A 23,506-nucleotide genomic window follows, 5' to 3' on the forward strand; every position below is an offset into this window, starting at 1 on the left:
GGGAAATCTAGCGAACAAGGTAAACGAGCCATCAAGTGGGCTACTTTATTCGCCTGCCTTTTAACAAATTGAATTGAAAACCCTGATCTAGCCAGTAAAGTCGTGCGACAATCTTCCAAAATATGGCCAACTTCCAAATGATTCTCCTGGGAATGATTAATAGCTTGCACACAGAGGAGAGAGTCTGATTCTATACAGACCACTTGATTCGACATCGAACACAACCAATGCAAACCTTCCTGAATAGCCAGAGCTTCTGCTTCTAAAATTGTGCTCACCATCTATAAACAAATGGCCTTTCCTCCCACAAAAATTCCATGATGGTCACGAAGAACAAGACCTACGGTAAACAAGTCTGATCCCAGCTTTATAGATGCATCAACATTCAACTTCAGACAACCCTCACGAGGAGGTTTCCATTTTTGAAGTGACTTGTTACTAGCCCTAACACTGAGCACCTGATTTTGGGCTTTAAGATGCTTTGCCTTCTTCCAATCTGAGATAGACTTAGAACTCCAGTCTATAGCCACCCGTCCTGTAACCACCTTGTTATCCCATACCCTTCTGTTTCTAAAAAACCACATTCCCCACAAAACCTTGGCCACCACTTCAATTTCCTCCCTCGAAGCACTACTAATCTTTTGTATAAGCCAGTCAGGGACAAAATCCACCGTCTGCATATCGTAAGTTAAACCTGCATAATGCCAACAACTAGAAGCAAACAGACAATCGAAAAAAACATGCCCCAGGTGTTCAATATCTGCCATACACATAGGGCAAGTTATTGGTAGCCGAACTCCCTTTGCACTCAATCTTCTTCGAACAGGGATGTTATTTCTACAAAATCTCCACAAGAAAATTTTGATCTTGTGAGGAAGATTCAGTCTCCACAACTTGCTCCAGCCATTAGATTGATAGACACTACCAGGTCCTATATTAGAATCATGCCAAAGCTGATAACCTGTCTTCACTGTATATTGACCATTTGTCGTTCGAGACCATGCTAAACGATCAACTGTAGGATTTTGTGGGATACGCACTGCCAAGATCAGACGAGCATCATCCTCTGTAAAAAAGGACATAACTTTATCCGCCTCCCAACTCCTATCATCTGTTCTGAAAAAACTTGATACCTGCACTTGATTACAGCCATAGTCTATACTTTGAGACACACAAAAATCATCCTTATTCTGTAACCATGGGTCCCTTATTGCATTGATGTCCCTACCGTCTCCAAGAATCCATCTATATCCCTTACAAATGTTTCTCCTTGCTGTCATGATCCCCGACCATATGTAGCTAGATCCTGGACTCACAGAGGCATGAAGAAAATGAGAATCTGGGTAATAACGTGCTTTGTAAACACGAGCAACCAATGAATGAGGCTTTTTTATAAAATTCCAGCAGTGTTTCCCCAATAGTGCTATATTGAAACTGTAAAGATTCCTAAAACCCATACCACCTCTACTCTTCGATGAACTCATAGAATCCCAAGAGAGCCAGCTTATTCCTCGTCTATCACTAGAGCTAGTACACCACCAATACTTATTTAACATCCTCTCAAGCTCCTGACATAGAGATTTTGGAAGCAAAAAACACGACATGCAATACGAGGGAATAGACTGAGCCACGTTTCTAATCAAAATTGATTTACATGCTTGAGAAATAGCTTTCGACTTCCAACCTTGTAATCTTTTACATACTTTATCTTTGACAAAACCAAACACCCTTTTCTTTGAACGACCTACAAAAGAAGGGAGGCCTAAGTATTTTCCATCCTGAAGCTCATTCGATACTCCTAAAATCCCAGCTAAAGTTCCCCTCTCAGACTGTGGGACATTTGAACTAAACAAAATTGCAGACTTCTGAAAATTCACAGATTGACCCGACAGAGCCTCATAATCGTTCAAGAGAGACTTGACAACAGTGGTTTCAGCAAGATTGGCACAAAAGAACAGAAAACTGTCATCTGCAAAAAGCAGATGAGTAATAATTGGAGCTGTATTGCTAACCTGAGACCCATGAATGTTGCCCTCCATAGCAGCTTTATCAAGAGAGTTAGACAGACCTTCCACACACAAGAGAAACAAATACGGGGACAAAGGGTCCCCCTGTTGTAGACCCCGTGATGGACATACAGGACCTACAGAAGTGCCATTGAAACAAAAATCATATGACACCGTGGTTACACAAAGCATGATCCACTGAATCCATTTTCTGCAAAAACCCATGGCCTGCATTCGAGCTTTCAAATATGACCAGTTTACCCTGTCGTAGGCTTTAGAAATGTCCAGTTTCAAAGCAATCTCCCCATCCCTGCCTCGACTCTTCCTACGCATATGGTGAACAACTTCAAAAGCTACTAACACATTGTCGGCTATACTCCTTCCCGGTACAAAGGCTGATTGGTTTTCTGATATAACATTTGGTAATAGAACTTTCAATCGATTTGAGAGCACCTTCGCTAAGACCTTATATAGAACGTTACATAAAGCAATTGGTCGTAAGTCCTTCATACAACGAGCATTTTCCTTTTTAGGAATGAGAACCACATTGGTCTCATTAAGGTTTGCTGGAAAAGAGACTGAGTCTAACCAGCACTTGCAACTCTCGTAAACTTCTCGCCCCAATATAGACCAAAATTGCTGGAAAAAAGCAGGGTTTAATCCATCAGGACCCGAGGTTTTATCCGGGTGCATCTGCTTGATAGCAACTGAAAATTCTTCGAAAGTCATCTCAGCCACTAACATGTGATTTTGCTCCTCTGTTATACGCCTTTCAGATTCATCCAGCTGAAGTATCTCAGCATTATGCCCACTAGTGAACACTACAGTATAATAATCCTTTACCACTTGACACATATCCTCATGATTACTTACTTCCTCCCCTGAATCCGTCTCAAGAAACGGAAGATAATTAGCTTTCTTTCTAGCTGATGCACTCGCGTGAAAAAACTTTGTATTAGCGTCTCCCTCTGTAAGCCAGAAATTTTTAGCCCTCTGCTTCCAATACACTTCCTCGTGGCACAACAAATCATTTAACTTTTCCTTCTCCATAAAATAATTACTGATTCCATCCTCATCTACACGATCAACCAGAAGCCTTATCACCTCTTTCTGACGTCTGATCTTATCTCGGAACTTGTGGAAAAAGTTCCTCCCCCAGCGAGCCATGAAGCTTGAGACAGAAACAAGCTTTGGAATTATATTAACAGTGGGCAGTTCAAGCCAAAAATCTGAAACCTTCTTACGAAAATTCGGTTCCTGGAGCCATGTGTTCTCGAACTTAAAACGAAACTGCTTCTTTGAAAAGGATGTACTGAGCAAGTCTAGAAAAATTGGATCATGGTCAGATACCGACACATGGTAGACTAGCAACTTGCAAAGAGGAAAAAGATTCCACCACTGTTGAGTAGCAAAAGCTCTATCCAATCTCTCCCGAACCCAATCGCTTTTCCCATGACTCTTTTCCCATGTATATTTACCACCACTAAGATCAAGCTCCGAAAGAAAACAGTCATCAATTGCAGCTCTAAAACCATCCATTAAACTTTGAGGATGAGGCAGATTACCCCATTTATCCGACGAATAAAGTAAATCATTGAAATCACCTATGATGCACCAAGGAATTTGAGAAACTCCTGCTAACCTGCGAATTAGATCCCAAGAGTGTTTACGACGTTCTCTCTCCGGGAAGCCATAAAAACAAGATAGCCTCCAGATAGCTGCATTATTTTCAATAAAATTAACATCAACATGGTTTTGAGAATATCCTACCACTTCACAAGCCACATTGTGTTTCCAAAAAATCGCCAAACCACCACTACGACCTACTCTATCAACTGAAAAACACTGAGAGAAGCCATACTTAACACGAAGCTCCTCGATTTTATTTGCAAAAGAAATAGTCTCTGAAAGAAATAAGAAATCGGGATTACGTGACTTTAACAGGTCACTAAGAACACGAATTGTTCGAGGGCTCCCTAACCCCCGACAATTCCAACTGAGGATATTCATTTGGGCTGGCTAGCTTGCTTTGCAAGCTAAGCCAAAAATTCAGGAGAAGAATCTGCACAATCACCTTTAGAAAGATTAAATTATGATAATAAAATCATGTTGTCACCTTCAGTTTCCATATACTCAGTGTTATCCAGCCCACGTCTTCTTTTTCTTTCCTCCACATTAAGCCCATTTAGCTCCCCAATATCAGGCCCAATAAGTGAGTCGGTTTTTATGTTTGCCGCCAACACATTTGAAAACTCAATCTGTTGAGATTTCTCCGCACCAATATGAGCCTTTCCCCTGAAATCTCGCCCTTGATTACCTCCCCTCATCCTATCTGCAGAAACTGATTCCGAGAAGTGCTGATTGTAGTTAGCATTCCCTGAATTTACGCCCCACTCAACGTCACGTTCATCTGTGAGCCACCTACTCCGTTCTTGCCCCGCCGCCTTGCGTGGTGGAGCTCTGAGCCAGTTCCCCCACTCCTTGACAATTTCACTTGAACTCCTATCCATCTTTTTTTACAAAACCTCTCAGTGTGAGTTATCATGCCACAAATGAAACATAACTCGCCCAATCTTTCATATTTGCATTGCACAATGCATTCAGAACCATTCTTTCGACATATCTTCTTCTTCCTTTTTAGTGGCTTTCTGACATCCACTAAAATCTTCAGCCTCATGCATTCACGCCATATGCTTGAGTTATTGTTGGGATCATACATAACAAACGTACCAAAAAAATCACCAAGCTGTTTACCAACTTGTTCAGTCATGAGGCTCCCAGGTAAACCATACAACTGAATCCAGAATGGAATGTTATACAAAGATACCTCCAAAGGATCCTCTCCCGTACCTATTGTATTAGTGATTAACATAGCTCCATCAAAAGACCAAGGACCACCATTCAATATCCACTGCATATCATCTATATGATAAAACTGGAACAGGAAAAGACCAGATTTCAGATCCTTAATGTTGATGCCCTTTGCTGGCCTCCACACGTCCGCTAGCTTCGATTTCATGGCCTTTGAGTTGACATTCTTCTCCGTCAAGAAGCGTCCAACAAGACAAAGTTCAAACTTGTTTATATTGTCCTCCACCCCCTCGTCAAAAACCAATTTCTCATTCTCCTCGTCCTCGATATCCATCCCTTCCATTTGCCTATTGATAGCCTCCATACCTCAGAAAAGAAAACACTCTTACAGATCTTTACAAAGAAAAGAAGAGAAAAACACAGCTCTCACAATTACATGGAGAGAAAAGAAAGTATAATATGGTGATTAACTGTCAGTTATTTAACTTATTACCATTTCTTATTTAATAGGTATAAAAATTATATCTCGATACTTTTTTAAAAAATTTATAAAATTTGCAAACAAGTATGGGCGATATTATGATGTCTGCTGTATATAATTTGTTTTTAAATATTGGGATGATTTATGAAATGGGTATTTCGATTAACTGTGAGTCCTGACTAATGAAAAGAGTATAATTCACCTATATTCGTGGGATATCTCGTAACAAAATGATATTAAGAGAAGGTTGATATATGCACCCCATTTAATTTAATGAGCAATGCTAGATTTTTTAAATATTTTTTCTGAATTTTTCCCAAATTATGTGGCATGACACATGAATTTTTATTTGGGGCGTATACTTACATACACTTCATCCTGTATTATTATCAAAGAAAGTTACTATTTATACATGAAACATCATCATTTAGGAAAAAATGGGACACCTAGCATTTCTTTTAATTTATAAATTAGGTGAAAAAACCGCGTTTCGCGCGGTTCGAATAAATCATCAAAAAATATTTTTTAAGAACTTTGGGTGAGTTAATTAACTAATTATTAACGAAAAAAATTTAAATACTTGGCACACTGAAAGATATTTATTTTACTTTTTCTTTAGTCTCATGTTTGCCATTTTATTGATTGAGATTTCTCATGCCCTATATCTCTAGTTGCATTTCTGTTACTGGAAAAATCAATAGGCAATTATTTATTTTCAATTAAGTCTTTTTATCTTCCATCTTCTTATAAGTCTGACCCATCATCATATGCATACACAATTATTTAGCTCATTTTGCTATTTAAATTTCTCTGCTCAACTTTTTGCAGTACAAATTTCTATGATCAACTTTTAATTTTAACGTGACTATACATGAAGTTTACTTCTTCATATATGTTCCATAAAAAAGTTCTAAACTTATCATCTCCATTATCATTATATTGGTATTCTTTTACCATGACATTACATTGATAGTTCTAACTAAAGATTTTGTAAATACACTCGGAATAAAGAAACAAAACAATATTTTTTTATAAATACACTAATGATATTGGATAAGTCCATAATTACTCTTAGTCATTTGTTAGCATGAAATTAGTGAAATAAAAAGCACTTAAAATAAGATTATTAAATTATATATTTAGAAAACTTTATACAAATTGAAGAAGCAAATTTAATGATTGTTTTTAGATGAGATAAAAACTTCCCTTAGTGAGAACCTCATAATAAGCTAATATAAAAAAGTGGATGTTGGTTTGAGATCACATGACATATAAATTAATGACGATAGAGCATCAAAGGTAACGACTTGCAAAATTGCACAAGTACACAATATACCGTACACAAAATATTTAACAAAATGAGATTCAACAATTACTAGATTATTTAACCATTGCACTCACACACATGACACATATAATATATCTATTCCCACTTTTTATGAAATATAGGTAAAATACCAAGAATTTCATTTAAGCGCTAACATCTAAACATTTAGCAAGTTAAATGATGAAGTTCACTATTTACTGAATAGAGCATCAAAGATTTTTACTATTGATATGCACTCTCCACATAAAATATTCTCATCTTTTCTTGACACTCTTATTCACCATGAACATACGGTGTCATGGCTTTTTCTTCACATGTTGAGTAATGTTATCCACCTCGATGAAAAATGACATCTCCTGACCAATCATTTTGACAGAAACTGTACACCACCATCGAACAGAATAAGAAAATAAACTCAAGCACTCACATAAAAAGACTATGCTTAACAATTAATTAGGATTATAAACGAACCGAGTCGAGTCGAGTTTTTTCTTAACGAGTTCGAGTTTGAATTTTTTCTTAACGAGTCGAGTCGAGTTCGAAAAGTTCAACGATCAGATTTTCATGTTCGAATTCGAGTTCGTTAACAACCGAGTCGAGTTCGAGTTGTTCACGAACTTTTCGAGTCGAACTCGAGTCGAGTTCGAGTTGAGTACTCGAGTTCGAGTTGGTCATTAATTTTTTAATATTTTTTGGTCTTTTTCACAATCAGAGTTCAAAAAAGGCCCAACTCAAATAAAATAAAATTTAAGTCCAGTCCAATTAGGAAGACCCGGGAGAGAATAGAGCATGCTCATGTATATATTTAATTTTTTGTGTGCATATTACTTATCGAGTCGAGTTCGAGTTGAGTTTAACGAGTCGCGTCGATCTCAAGTCAAACAACAGATACGACCGTGTAAAAAAATCGGCAGCAATAGCTCATATTGACCACTTCTAGCGTTGTCCATGTAATGTAGACAAATGAGAAAAAAAAATTGTGCATGTAAAACTTTCAGCAAATCATGGCTTTATATAAGTGAATTCACAAGTATTTGATAAGCCACACATTATAAAAAGTCTTTTCATGGGTTTTTATTAAATACCTGGGTTGATGAACATGCTATGTCATTATTAAGGAAGTTATTCATCTTTTGGCCTTTCTTCATCAGTTTTATTTTACTTATCTGAGAGTTTAAAAACACACAAGCTCTCGTAAATGAGATCCTACTATATAGATATAAAAATAGGTAAGTGAGATCCTACTATATAGATATAATAAATATATATACATATATATTTTTCATTAAAATTAATACCAAATTTTTTTTGTTAGACATAAAAATGAGATCCGAGTACGCCATATACGTATAATCGAAAAAGGAAAGCTTCTCTCTGTTTGGTTACATTTCAGTTAACAGGAAGCCCAGCTGTACACTCTGTATCCCATGGCCACCAAAGTTTATATCGTGTTAGTAATCTCTCTAATACAATCTATTTCTTTCATAATGTTTGTTATTAATTTTAGTTATTTTACATAATTATTATCTCAGTAGAATCAAAAGCAATCCTATACATTACTATAATTCCACTAATCCCAAGCATCGATTAGCTTTACATATCTCTCTGTGGTTAAATTGCGTGTGATCTTTCATTTAATTTTATTTATCTGTTTGATATTTGCTCAATACATCTTGTGTTTTGACATAATTACAAAATTGAGACATGATTAAAATGGTTAATTAGGGTTAGTGGTTTAGATGTCTACATTTCGTTGATCGCGCTGTCTATGTTGTCAAACTTGTGTGTAGGAAATATTTTTGTGTAGATTTTAGTCGATTTCTGAAGAAACGCTTATCTTTCAGAATTGTATGACCTAATTTGTCTAATTTGGGATTCATCATTTATTTAGTTGTTATTGGTGAACTCAGACGACTGTGATACTTTTTCTATGTTTATAATTGAATGTGTAAATGTTTTGAGGTGCGTATTTCAGTTATATCCATTATCGTTCTTTCCTTGATGTTCACTTATGGATACATTAATTGGAGCTCATATGAGATGCCTTGATTATGTATGTATCCATCCTTTATATCTTTGGTTGCAATGGTATTCTTTAGTTGTTTACCTTATATTATGACTGATAAAATACCTGATTATGCGTGTTTCGGTTTCTTATCACATAAACAACATTATGTTTCTGGTGAAAGAACATATGGTATTAATCTTGTTAATGACATAAGGTTCATTGTGTATTGCTGAATTTTTTTGTCTTTTGGCAGATACTATTCTATGTATGGACATGTTGAGAAACTCGCAGAAGAGATAAGGAAAGGAGCCGCATCTGTCGAGGGAGTTGAGGCCGCACTATGGCAGGTAATTGCTTTTTCTGTTTACCAGTCACAAAGTCACAAAATCCAGTAAACGTCCAAATCGGAGTGGTAAAGCATGAAGTTTCAGAAAATATGTTTGCTGACATATTCTGAAGCCTTCTTGTCATGCTTTATTTCGGCCATATCTTGCTAGTGTGCCTTCCTTTGCTAGGTTATTGTTTAGACTTTGTCATAGATAGTAGAGACTCTAATGTTCTTCAGATTCCATTATAATTTTTGTGATGACAGGTCCCGGAGACACTGTCAGACGAGGTGCTTGCGAAAATGAGCGCTCCTCCAAAAAGTGATGTACCACACATTACAGCTGATCAACTTGCTGAGGCTGATGGGTTTATTTTTGGCTTCCCCACGAGATACGGAATGATGGCTGCCCAATTTAAAGCATTTCTTGATGCAACTGGAGGGCTGTGGAGAACTCAGCAGCTTGCTGGCAAGCCTGCTGGGATCTTCTATAGCACAGGATCCCAAGGAGGTGGACAAGAAACTACCGCGTAAGAATTTAGTTTACTGTTAACAAGGTCCCAACTTTTCAGAACCTAAAATAAGGCTTTTTCTGCTTGTTTTTCTACAGCTTAACTGCCATTACTCAGCTGGTTCACCATGGAATGATTTTTGTACCCATTGGATACACATTTGGTGCTGGCATGTTTGAAATGGAGAAAGTGAAAGGTGGAAGTCCGTATGGCGCTGGAACTTTTGCTGGTGATGGTTCCAGACAGCCATCAGAGCTCGAGTTGGAGCAGGCTTTCCACCAAGGTAAATACATTGCAGCCATCACCAAGAAGCTCAAGCAAGCTGCCTAATTGCTACTCTAATCAGATGTTTCTGCAAGTAATTATGGTATAGTGTGTCAAGATTCTGTTTCTCTACCTATGCAAGAATCTAAACTTTCTTTATTGGAATGGATTTTGAGTGCTTTACTCTCTTACAGTGGTAATATGGTATTGGTTTTCTAGTTCCTTTTTTATTAGATGTACATTTTATATTACTCTTTACTAATTACTAATGTTATTTGAGAACAAATGCTTAATGTTCTTTTAAATATACTATCCACATTATGGAAGCAAAATGAGATGATTTGTACAAACGATTAGACTAGCAGGTGAAAGTCCTCTCTGTTCTCTATTGTGTCTTCACTACAGGTCTTCTGATTGTAACGAAAAAGATGATTGTCGTCAAGAAAGAATAATTAATTGTAAAGAGGTATTCAAGGCAAGCATGACAACCATTCTGGAACTAAAATGTAGACACTTGTGTGGACTGACGCATATACTCTGTAACATACTTATAAAAACTGAATGGACGGGACACTTTTGATAAACTAACAAAAACTGTGGGAAGTAGAGCTAATGTTTGTAATATCCCGTAATTTTTTAGAATTCGATTAATAAAAGAATAATAGAATAAAAGGGATTAAAATTATATAAGGACTAGGATTTAAAATTGAATTAGACTAATGAGCCTAAAATTTGGATCCAATTCTAATATGGATAACTTGTAGGTTAAGATATAGGGTTTTGTATCGTTATAAATACACCATATTCGTATTCCTTGTTTTTATTAATAAGAATTCGTAGGGCTCTTCTCAGCAAAAATCAGCAGTCTTGTAAAATTCGTAGAAAATTCATCGTAAGTCGGAATTCAGTGATTCTGGACTTTTCGGAGAGGTCTTTTCGTTATCTTCAACTTTCGTGTTTCGTATTTTCTAATATAACGTCGTTTAGTAGGTCAAAAAGGCTATATTCAGATCTGGTCAGATTTTAAAGTAAGTTTTCGATCGATCTTGCTAGTGTTTTCAAAATTGTATGTTATGCGTTTATATTTGATTATCAAAATATGGGCTAAGTGATGATATTTTTGAATGTATTATGTGTTACAAGTATACGTATTGTTGTATATATGTGGTGTGTAGACGATAATTTTAGATCTCTGATTTGTGCCATGGTTTGTGAAAATATCGAATAAGAATTTAGGACCGCAGTCACCGGATTGTAGTGACAGTTTTATGAAAATTTAGGACCGTTATCACCGGGTTGTAGTGGTCGTGGCGTGGGTTATGGATTTTGAATTATTGTTGTTTATGTGCTATGTGTATCGAATAAGAATAAGAATATGTATCAAAAGTGTTTGTTTCTTATATCGTATCATATTAATTATCGTATTTTTTTAATATGTGTATGTGTTACTTGGCCTACTAGTTGGATCGATTATTTTCTTGCTGGGCTGTATAGCTCATTACTTACAATTTCAGGTTTCGTCCGAGATTCGAGTTGTATAGCATTGGAGTTCGAGGACCTTAGTTTTGGAGTAGATTGACTTTTGGACCGTTTCCGTTAGCTGCGCTTTTGTAATAGTGAACTCTGTAATTGAATTTTCGATTAGTAAATTGTATTTTTTTTTAGTTTTGATTTAGAATTAATGGTCCGGATGAGCGGGCTGCAACAGTTGGTATCCAGAGCAGGCTGTCTTTTGGAGTGTATTAGGTATGTGACTAGTACATTCCCTAGGATTCGATCTTGTGGACCATAGTTTGACCTTTGGTAGATCAGGGGGTAGATGTGGTAGATGTGTCTCGAACTTTAGGATTGTTGTGAATTTGGGGACCAAATTCTTTTTAAGGAGGGTAGTATGTAATATCCCGTAATTTTTTAGAATTCGATTAATAAAAGAATAATAGAATAAAAGGGATTAAAATTATATAAGGACTAGGATTTAAAATTGAATTAGACTAATGAGCCTAAAATTTGGATCCAATTCTAATATGGATAACTTGTAGGTTAAGATATAGGGTTTTGTATCGTTATAAATACACCATATTCGTATTCCTTGTTTTTATTAATAAGAATTCGTAGGGCTCTTCTCAGCAAAAATCAGCAGTCTTGTAAAATTCGTAGAAAATTCATCGTAAGTCGGAATTCAGTGATTCTGGACTTTTCGGAGAGGTCTTTTCGTTATCTTCAACTTTCGTGTTTCGTATTTTCTAATATAACGTCGTTTAGTAGGTCAAAAAGGCTATATTCAGATCTGGTCAGATTTTAAAGTAAGTTTTCGATCGATCTTGCTAGTGTTTTCAAAATTGTATGTTATGCGTTTATATTTGATTATCAAAATATGGGCTAAGTGATGATATTTTTGAATGTATTATGTGTTACAAGTATACGTATTGTTGTATATATGTGGTGTGTAGACGATAATTTTAGATCTCTGATTTGTGCCATGGTTTGTGAAAATATCGAATAAGAATTTAGGACCGCAGTCACCGGATTGTAGTGACAGTTTTATGAAAATTTAGGACCGTTATCACCGGGTTGTAGTGGTCGTGGCGTGGGTTATGGATTTTGAATTATTGTTGTTTATGTGCTATGTGTATCGAATAAGAATAAGAATATGTATCAAAAGTGTTTGTTTCTTATATCGTATCATATTAATTATCGTATTTTTTTAATATGTGTATGTGTTACTTGGCCTACTAGTTGGATCGATTATTTTCTTGCTGGGCTGTATAGCTCATTACTTACAATTTCAGGTTTCGTCCGAGATTCGAGTTGTATAGCATTGGAGTTCGAGGACCTTAGTTTTGGAGTAGATTGACTTTTGGACCGTTTCCGTTAGCTGCGCTTTTGTAATAGTGAACTCTGTAATTGAATTTTCGATTAGTAAATTGTATTTTTTTTTAGTTTTGATTTAGAATTAATGGTCCGGATGAGCGGGTCGCTACAATGTTACATCTCATTTTCTTCTCTACTCGGAATGTTTAGTTTGGTTTGAAATGGATGACAATCCCTGTAATCTCTGCCCAATACTTGGTATATTTGGTTTGGTTTTGTCTTCGATGAGAATGGTTTATGCATATTTGACTGCATATACCGGATCGGATTTGAATCTAGAAAAACCAAATAGAACTGTCCAAAAGAAATACATATCCTGGTGAATCTAGCACAAGGTATTGTGGCACACTTTAAAAGAATGAATGAATAAAAAGATGGATATGATCATCTGAGCACCGACCCATGTCCATGTGGTCCAGTGGGTATCAACACAGGCTTTTGGTGCTAGTGACGTGCTGTGAAGCCTCACACAACTCATTTGGTAAAGTAGTGTGGGAAGGGCAGTGGCCATAGGCCCTCTGGTTCAGTGAACAAAAGTTCTATAAAAAGAAAGATAAAGAAAAGAAAACTGTTCTCTTCTCTTCTCTTTTTCCTTGTGGATTTATGCTAATAACTACATGATGTTATGTTTGGTAAAGTGACCCCATATTTTTGGAAATTTAACCAAGGCCCTAAAAGCCTAAGCAATTTCAAAGTAAAAAAATTCACCTTTTCTTTAAGAAAGGGTCTACTTGTGCCCAAGAAATAAACAAGGAATGGCAAAGAAAAATAAAGCCATAAAGGGTGCTTAAAAAGACCTTTTTTCTTTCATAAGTAAACTTGCCAGTAAAGATTTCACTTTTGTTTAATAATTTGAGTTCTTGAGCCCTGAACATATAATTGATAAACGACAAGTGATGCAAAGAGTTAGAATAGCTATCTTTTGTTATACCAGATAATTAACCATGAATAATGGTGCAAACGGCTTAGTGGAACACCTTGAACTTGAACCCGTTTTTATATAACAAGAACTTTGGATGACAGAAAGAGTTTGTTAATAAGGAAACCCTAGTGTGTAAGTTGGTAGTGTGTTTGTTTAGGTTAACTATAAGTATGAAATAATATTGGACAATAATGTAGACTTGAAGATAAGACTATTAACAATAATTAACACCCTGCCTGAGACTGAGAGTAGCTAGGCGTTCCATGCCATGGCATGCATTTTTAAAAATAGTATAGTAGATTATGGCCGGTTATAATAATTTTGTAGACTATAGAGTTATGATTGACACAATGATATTTAGATAGCTTTGTATAGCATTCATTTATGCGATGCTTGGGAGTAAAGTAATTAAATTGATTTAACTCGTTTGTGTTTAGACTAAATATGCTGTACTCCTGCCAGAATTGGATGATGAATGATGACAACCTGAGGTGCCAGTTGATGACATATTCGTGACCATTGTCCTGTTTGTGCATCCGGCGCCTTCTAGAAAAGTTAGTTTCGAAGTCAAATAATTATCTTATTCACATTTTGGAACGCTTTTTAGTAAATAACGTCAATATATTTATTGTAACCATCACTCCGTATTTTGGTACATGCCCCGTCCTTTTTTATTTATGACATTTGACTTTTGTCCTATAAAATTGACCAAAATTATAATATTTTATAATGAATATATAATCTACTTTAATATATAATTTTTAGTTTTTTAAAATAATAATAAAATAATATTTAATCTTTGATAAAAAATTGTTCAATTTAACTCGTAACAATTAAAAAGAAACGGAGGTAATACTTTGATGTTTCTCTATTAATAAATGGTATTGTACAAATTCTAAACATTCTTGAATAAAAATGATAAACCGTAAAATATATAAGAACACAAAAGAAGAAGAATAAGGACATAAAAGAACTATTGAAAATGTTGAATAAGGAATTACAATTCACAGCGGTAGATTCAGGTTGTATATGTACAAAATCAATCTAACAGAATAATAAACTTTAGGCGGAAATACTCAAATACACCAAGTGAAAAGAATATTTTGTCATTATAATAAGAAAAGACAATTATATCCCAATCAAGACTCATATTATATTAATATTCTTCCCCTAAAATTGGATGAGAATCCTTAACATTCAATCTGGAGAGAATTACATCTCTAGGCAATCCTTTAGGGAAGATGTCTGCTAGTTGGGATTTGTTAGGAACATATGTTAGAAAATTAGGATTTTAGAGCTTAATTTAATTATGTTCTTGATGTTAATCCTAAAATCTAATTATTGGAAATTGTTCAATGATATTTGAACTTAAATTTTCATGTATGGTTTTAAGAATTTTCTTAATGAAATCCATATGAAATGAGAGTTGAAAATAACTTGGAAAAGCTTGGAAAAATTTGAGAATGTTTGTCCCACATTGAAATAAATAAAGGAGGGTGTATGCTTTATATGGTATTACCCACATGAGTAGTATACAACTACTAAGGTGTGTGATGGTCCATTGTGTTGTTAAATGCTTCACGCGCGCGCACACACACACGCGCGCCCCGTCCCGCCCCGCCACGCCACGCACCGGACCGGGTCGGGTCGAAGGGCGATTTGGGCGAATGTCTCGGCGTCTCGCGTACGCGAGGCAACCAGGGCGAGGATTTTATTTATTTGAGAATTATTTTAATTCGAATTTATTTATCGGTGACTGGATTGATTATTGGGCTGGGTACCTGCAAATAATCTGATCTGTAACAAGTTCTGATATCAGAATCAGAACTGATGAATAAAATCATAAAATCAGAACTTAACAAGTTCTGATATCAGATATCAGAATCAGAACTTAAGTACTGATGAATCAAATCAGAACTTAACTTAAGTTCTGATAATAATGTGGGTGTTAATGTGAAAAGCTGTTACAAATAATTTAAATTCAAAAGCTGATCAGTTTTGATTTTTTCATTAATGAATTCAAATCTGATCAGTTTTGATTTTTTCATTAATGAAGCAGTTTAATTCAGACATTAAGTGTGTTGACAGTTTCATTTTTCCTCTCCTATAAATAGAGGCTAAACTGAATGAATAAAAAAAAACAACACACTACATTCTCTTTTCTTCTCTTCAACCTCTCTGCATTTCTCTCCCACAAGTTCTGAAGTGCTGATATTTTCCGGCGACTGAGGTGCTGGTCGAAGTGGAGCTTTTGTTGCTGCTGTTAACATAAACTCCGAGCTGTTTTATCCTGGTGGAGATATTGTGCGCATCCCAAACGCAGCAGGTAGGGGCAATATTCTCTTCAAGAGCAGCCAGGACTTCGAGCAAGGCCTGGTGACTCAGCTGTGATCATTTTCTTGGCATTTTGTATTTGTGAACCTGTATTTCATTCACTGTTAAAAGCTATGGTTTCGGGTACATCTTTCTTTCTCTCCTCGTTATTTCAGTTACTGATTTTGTTTACCTGCATGTTTTGTTTTGTTAACTGTGGTCTTGGCCTAAACTTGCTAAATTCTTTATACACTTGCTTCTATGTTGCTATATTTGTTAGTGAGATTTTCAACATTCTTGAAGAAAATAGTAGTTATATAGAATTTAGCATAATGGTTAACGAAAGTGAGGTTATCGTTGGTGGTGGTAGCAGTTCGGGTGCAACTGCTGGGGCCATTGATTGGACCACCTATAGTTTCCCACAAGCTGTTGAACTAACCGGTTTACCGGAGAAATTCAACGGTGGCATTGGCTTTTCTCGCTGGCAGAAAAGGATGAAGTTGTGGTTGACTATAAAGGGTCTGTGGCCGGTTGTGGAATATGAGAAACCAGTAGTGGATCAAGAGAAGGCTGACACAGTTAAGGCTTTTGCGAAGTGGGCTGAGAAGGATGGAGTGGCTAGAGCGGCCATTCTGGCGGCACTAACAAACACTTTGTTTGATGTCTATTCTTCTGATGCCTACTCTGCAAAACTCTTATGGGAGAAGCTGGACCAGACACATAATACTGACTCACAAGGTCTAGAAAAATATTCTGTGGCAAGGTTCCTCGAGTTCAAGCTGGTGGACAATAAGTCTATGACTGAGCAGGTGCATGAATTCGAGATGATAGTGCATGCTTTGAAGGAGTCTGGAATGAATCTCCCGGAGAAGTTCAAGGTGATGAGTGTGATTGAAAAACTCCCGAAGTCTTGGGAAGAGTTCTCTCTCTCCCTGAAAAGACAGAAAGGAGAGATCACCTGGACCAACCTTATGCTGGACATCTCGGTGCAAGAACAACACAAGTCCAAACAGGGACATGTGATGCCAACTGAACACGGTACCTCGAAGGTAAACATAGCAACTGTAGGACAAAAGAGGAAGGCTTTTGCTAAGAAAGCTAATAGTAATAAACCTAAGAGTGACAAGGACAAGGCCAAGAAACCCAAGGCAAACAAACCGTGCTGGTCTTGTGGGCAGGTTGGGCACTGGAGTAAGGACTGCCCTACGAAGAAAGCGAAGAAAACCGAGGTAGCGCAAGCAAATGTTGTGCTTGGAACCGCAAGTGGGCCTGTAGTGAACATGGTCGTTGGTGAGGCTACGGCTTCTGAAACCGACGCTGACCGGTATGTATCCTACAACCCTGTGATATTTTCTACCTATCTGTCAAATGAATGGTTGATAGATACTGGAGCTAATGTACATATTTGTGCTGATATTAGTTTATTTGTATCTTATCAACAGAGTCATAGCCTGACTGTGAAGATGGGGAATGCTAGTGTTGCTCAAGTACATGGAGTTGGAAACGTGGATCTGAAGTTCCCTTCGGGACGTATTCTATCTCTGACGAGAGTGCATCATGTTCCCAACATGCGTAGAAATATAATAAGTGGAAGCTCTTTAGTTTCTAGTGGTTTTGAAATTTCGTTCAAGTATAATAAAGTAGTTCTTATTCACACTGGTACATTCTTTGGCAAGGGTTACTTGTCAAATGGTTTATTTGTTATTAATGCGGATCCCGTTTTGGGAAATTTGAATAATAATGTTATTCCTACTGTTAACTGTATTGAGTCCTCAAATATATGGCATGCTAGACTAGGTCATTTAAACTTTGGTGCTCTTAAGAACATGATGAACTTAGAGTTGATTCCAAAATATACCATAGAAAAGAATTCTAAATGTCAAGTATGTGTGTCTGCTAAACAGATAAGGAAACCTTTTCATAACGTTGTTAGGGATCTTGTTAGATTTAGTACACACTGATATTTATGAATTTGGTGGTGTGTTGACCAAGGACCAGTTTAGATACTTCATTACTTTTATAGATGATAGTAGTAGATACTGTTATGTTTATTTACTTAGACATAAGGATGAAGCACTTAGTAAATTCATTATATATAAAACTGAAGTAGAAAAACAAACTAGTAAGTTACTTAAAAGATTGAGATCTGATAGAGGTGGTGAGTATACGAGTAATGCTTTTAATGAATTTTGTGCAAACAATGGTATAGTTCATGAAGTTACTCCACCATACACACCTGAGTCTAATGGGGTTGCTGAGCGAAAGAACAGAATATTTAAAGATATGATTAATAGTATGCTTATTAACTCTGGGTTGCCTAAATACATGTGGGGAGAGGCTCTAAATACGGCTTGCCATATTTTGAATAGAGTCCCTCTGAAACACATGGATAAAACACCCTTGGAGTTATGGAAAGGCAGGATGACTAGTCTTAAGTATCTTCGTGTGTGGGGGTGCCTTGCTAAGGTGCTTGTTCCTGAACACAAGAGAAAGAAACTAGGTCCAAAGATTGTTGACTGTATCTTTCTGGGCTATCTTGAAACCACTACAGCTATGAGATTTTTAGTGTTAAAATCTGACATAGATGGTATAGTGGCAAACACGATAGTTGAATTTCGAGATGCGACATTCTTTGAGGATGTCTACCCTATGAAGACTGGAATACCTGAAATGACTTCTGAGGAAGATCCTACTCACACATCAAGTTCTATTCCTGATCATGTGGAAAAGATGACAAATGTGGGGGCGGAACCTAGTAGTAGCTCTAGTCCTAAGGAACTAGAGGAACCAAGGAGGAGTAAGCGTGCAAAGGTAGTCAAGGATTTTGGAGGTGATTTCATCACTTACAATATCGAGGACGAACCTTTAACTTTCCGGCAAGCTATGGATTCTTCTGAGTCAAGGCACTGGAAGGGCGCTGTCAAGAGTGAAATTGACTCTATTGTTTCTAATGGAACATGGGAGTTGGTTGATCTTCCTCCTGGGTGTTCTACTATTGGGTGCAAATGGGTCTTTAAAAGGAAGTTGAACCCTGACGGCTCAATAGATAAGTACAAAGCTAGACTGGTAGCTAAGGGTTTTAAGCAAAAGGAAGGAATTGATTATTTTGATACATACTCTCCGGTTGCAAGAATGGTAACAATCCGAATGCTTATAGCATTGGCTTCAGTCCATGGTCTTATCATCCATCAGATGGATGTAAAGACGGCTTTTCTTCATGGTGAACTTGAAGAAGAGATTTATATGGATCAGCCTGATGGATTTGTTGCATCAGGCAATGAAAGGAAAGTATGTAAGTTGATCAAGTCCATCTATGGCTTGAAATAAGCTCCCAGAGATTGGCATAAAAAGTTTGATGAAACTATATTGCCTTTCAGTTATAAGATTAATGAAAGTGATAAGTGTGTCTACACTAAAGTTAAAGGTAATGAGTGTATTATTTTGTGCCTATATGTGGATGACATTTTATTGTTTGGAACTAATATTGAGATTATTAACGAGACTAAAGAATTCTTGAAAAGACAATTTGAAATGAAGGATATGGGTGAGGCAAGTGTGATTCTTGGAATCAAACTGGTTCAGTCCACTGAAGGAATAACCTTGACTCAATCTCATTATATAGAGAAATCTATACTTGAGAAATATGGTTATTCACAGTGTAGAATCGCTAGTACACCTTATGATTCGAAAGTTGTCCTTGTCAAGAATACTTCAGGAGTGCTTGTGTCTCAGTTAAGGTATTCTCAGATTATTGGGAGCTTGCAGTATCTTGCTAACTGTACTAGACCAGATATTTCATATTCTTTGTCTAAATTGGCTAGATATACAAGCTGTCCAAACAGAACTCATTGGGATGCTCTTGATAGAGTACTTAGATATCTAAAAGGCACAATATACCTTAGTTTACACTACAGGAGATTTCCTGGTGTGCTTGAAGGGTACAGTGATGCAAGTTGGATAGCTAAGAAGTCTGGTTCCAATGGAGTGACTGGATACGTGTTCACCTTGGCTGGTGGAGCAATATCCTGGAAGTCAAGCAGACAGACTATTGTTACTCGGTCTACTTTTGAGGCTGAGTTGTGTACACTTGACGCCACAGGGACGGAGGCTGAATGGTTACACGGACTTATGTCTGCAATACCTGTAGTAAGCAGACCGCTTCCTGCTATTGCTATTCACTGTGATAGTCGAACAACTATCGACAAGATTAGCAGTAAAAAACATAATGCTAAAACTAAGAGACACATCCAAGTTAGACTCAAGTCTATAAGGGGTTTAGTGACTGATAGGATCATAGCTATAGAGTTCATAGGAACTCAGAATAATATAGCTGATCCTCTTACTAAAGGACTGGAACCTGCAGTGGTCCTTAAGTCAAGGTTGGGGATGGGACTGTCAACCCATCATAATTCATCAACAGTGGGAACCCAATACACATGAGAGGAGATCCCTCGAAGTGTATTCAATGGGTAATAACAAGCTATAAGGATGAGTTGGTAGTACCTTTGCTATATAGATGATACTATAGTATCTGAGTCTATCCCCTGTAAACCTAGAAGGTACTGACACTGCCAGAAAAGCAAGAGTGTTAAAACTCTGAATGGGATCAAGTCATTTGACGAGATAGAGGCAGTATATCTCTGGAGATGCCCAGCTAAGCGAATGTAATTGTGTGGTCGCAATTAGAGGATAGGGTTAATCCTTGAAGCATTCGACGAACAGGATCGAGACATGACCATTAATGTCTCAAAGCCGTAGATTGGCACCATAACCTTTGACTTGTCGTCGTCTATGGAATATGGTTATACTAAACGGATTAAGATTCAAGGTGAAACATTCCATCTGAGTCTGATAGCCATTGAAGTAGAGGAATTAGGAGGGTTCAAACTCGGAAGGGTACCGACTCTGAAAAACAAGTCATGAAGGGAAATTGATCGCATTTCTGTATGGATTTGTGGGGGATTGTTAGAAAATTAGGATTTTAGAGCTTAATTTAATTATGTTCTTGATGTTAATCCTAAAATCTAATGATTGGAAATTGTTCAATGATATTTGAACTTAAATTTTCATGTATGGTTTTAAGAATTTTCTTAATGAAATCCATATGAAATGAGAGTTAAAAGTAGCTTGGAAAAGCTTGGAAAAATTTGAGAATGTTTGTCCCACATTGAAATAAATAAAGGAGGGTGTGTGCTTTATATGGTATTACCCACATGAGTAGTATACAACTACTAAGGTGTGTGATGATCCATTGTGTTGTTATGTGCTTCACGCGCACACACACACACACACGCGCGCCCCGCCCCGCCACGCACCGCACCGGACCGGACCGGGTCGGGTCGAAGGGCGATTTGGGTGAATGTCTCGGCGTCTCACGTACGCGAGGCGACCTGGGCGAGGATTTTATTTATTTGAGAATTATTTTAATTCGAATTTATTTATCGGTGACTGGATTGATTATTGGGCTGGGTACTGAAATAGGCTAAGTCACTTTGTTAGTCTAAATATATTGAACCTGCAAATAATCTGATCTGTAACAAGTTCTGATATCAGAATCAGAACTTAAGAACTGATGAATAAAATCAGAACTTAACAAGTTCTGATATCAGAATCAGAACTTAAGTACTGATGAATCAAATCAGAACTTAACTTAAGTTCTGATAATAATGTGGGTGTTAATGTGAAAAGCTGTTACAAATAATTTAAATTCAAAAGCTGATCAGTTTTGATTTTTTCATTAATGAATTCAAATCTGATCAGTTTTGATTTTTTCATTAATGAAGCAGTTTAATTCAGACATTAAGTGTGTTGACAGTTTCATTTTTTCTCTCCTATAAATAGAGGCTAAACTGAATGAATAAAAAAAACAACACACTACATTCTCTTTTCTTCTCTTCAACCTCTCTGCATTTCTCTCCCACAAGTTTTGAAGTGCTGATATTTTCCGGCGACTGAGGTGCTGGTCGAAGTGGAGCTTTTGTTGCTGCTGTTAACATAAACTCCGAGCTGTTTTATCCTGGTGGAGATATTGTGCGCATCCCAAACGCAGCAGGTAGGGGCAATATTCTCTTCAAGAGCAGCCAGGACTTCGAGCAAGGCCTGGTGACTCAGCTGTGATCATTTTCTTGGCATTTTGTATCTGTGAACCTGTATTTCATTCACTGTTAAAAGCTATGGTTTCGGGTACATCTTTCTTTCTCTCCTCGTTATTTCAGTTACTGATTTTGTTTACCTGCATGTTTTGTTTTGTTAACTGTGGTCTTGGCCTAAACTTGCTACTTGCTTCTATGTTGCTATATTTGTTAGTGAGATTTTCAACAACATAAACATGAGTGATAACTTGTGCTTGAATCTTTTTTCTGATAATATGACAATCTATAGCAAAGTGTTTTGTCTTAGGATAAAATACAAGATCAGCAGCTATATCAAGAGTATATCAAGAGCTACTTGATTGTCACAATGAATGATAGTTGAAGTAGATTTAGAAACCACCTTTTATTTTCTAGAAAACCAAGTTACCAAGCAATCACCCAGCATAAGGCATACTCTAGTCACACTTCTAAATTTATTTAAGCAAGCAACTCAATCATTATCACAATAGGCAACAAGAGTAAAAGATGGTTCAAATGGAAAGAAAAGACCTTGAAAAGAAGTACTTTTAAGGTATCTTAAAACTTTCAAAACAACAACCAAGCGAGGAAATCTTGGAGAGTGTAAAAACTGGTTAAGATGATTAATATCAAGCCTGGAATTAGTGAGGTATAATAGTTTGCCAATGAATTTTCTATACAGAGTAACATTAACATTAGTTAGTAAATTTCCATCTTCATCAAACAACTTAGTAGCGTCAAAGACTTAGCATATAATAATCCAGCTTCTGACAACAAGTCATGATCAAACTTTTGTTGATGTAAATAGATACCATTATCATTTCTATGAACCTCCAAGCTCAGAAAATACTTGATCAGTTGCAATTCTTCAATGGTAAAAGTAGAGTGAAGAACTGATTTGATGTTAAGAACCAAGGTAAAATCTATCCATGTAAGAAGAATATCAACTACATATACCAAAGCTATAAGAAAGCTTGTTTGTTCTTCAATACAAAAAGAGAACAACCAGCAATGGTCTGTTGGAAACCCAATTGGACTAACAAAGATCCTATTTTCTTAAACCATTGCCTGGAAGCTTGTTTGAGAACATATATTAACTTATTCAATTTACAAACCAGCCCAGAACCAAAAGCATGCCGACCTTTAGGTAATTTCATTTAAACTCACTCTGGTAAATCCCCATGTAAAAATGTATTACCGATATCAAGCTGATATTTGTGCCATTTTCTAGCAGAAACAATAGCTAGAAGAGTCCTTACTGTGATCATCTTAGCTACATGGGCAAATATATTGTGATAATCCTTATCTTCCACCTGGGTAAACCCCTTTGCTACCAATCTGGCCTTAAACTTGTCAAGTGCCCCATCATCCAAATATTTGAGTTTATAAACCCATTTACAACCTACAATCTTCTTGCCTGCAGTTGGAAAAACTAAAGTCCAAGTATCATTGGATTCCAGGGATGTCAAATCCTTTGATATGGCATCTACCCACCTAGGATCTGTCAGGCCTGGTTATAAGTATAAGGTTCTTTGAAGAAATAATCTGATGGAAAA

The 23,506-nt window shown here is 36.7% G+C and overlaps 2 protein-coding genes across 2 annotated transcripts; one reads left to right on the top strand and one right to left on the bottom strand.

Annotated features, from left to right (window-relative positions):
- Positions 1-281: 281 nt before the first annotated feature.
- On the bottom strand, positions 282-5,181 carry LOC141719854 (uncharacterized). Its single transcript, XM_074522220.1, has 3 exons — positions 4,600-5,181; positions 4,123-4,516; positions 282-3,910 (listed from the first exon to the last, which is right to left on the bottom strand). Exons 1-3 carry the CDS (start codon positions 5,179-5,181, stop codon positions 282-284), a joined length of 4,605 nt encoding a protein of 1,534 aa, XP_074378321.1.
- Positions 5,182-7,820: 2,639 nt separating this feature from the next.
- LOC141721258 (putative NAD(P)H dehydrogenase (quinone) FQR1-like 1) lies at positions 7,821-9,967 on the top strand. The gene is made up of 4 exons (XM_074524084.1): positions 7,821-8,075; positions 8,887-8,980; positions 9,226-9,488; positions 9,569-9,967. Exons 1-4 carry the CDS (start codon positions 8,053-8,055, stop codon positions 9,798-9,800), a joined length of 612 nt encoding a protein of 203 aa, XP_074380185.1. The 5' UTR covers positions 7,821-8,052; the 3' UTR covers positions 9,801-9,967.
- The last annotated feature ends 13,539 nt before the right edge of the window (positions 9,968-23,506 follow it).

The sequence above is a fragment of the Apium graveolens genome, chromosome 4 (assembly GCF_009905375.1).
Source record: "Apium graveolens cultivar Ventura chromosome 4, ASM990537v1, whole genome shotgun sequence".
Taxonomy (NCBI): Eukaryota; Viridiplantae; Streptophyta; class Magnoliopsida; order Apiales; family Apiaceae; genus Apium; species Apium graveolens.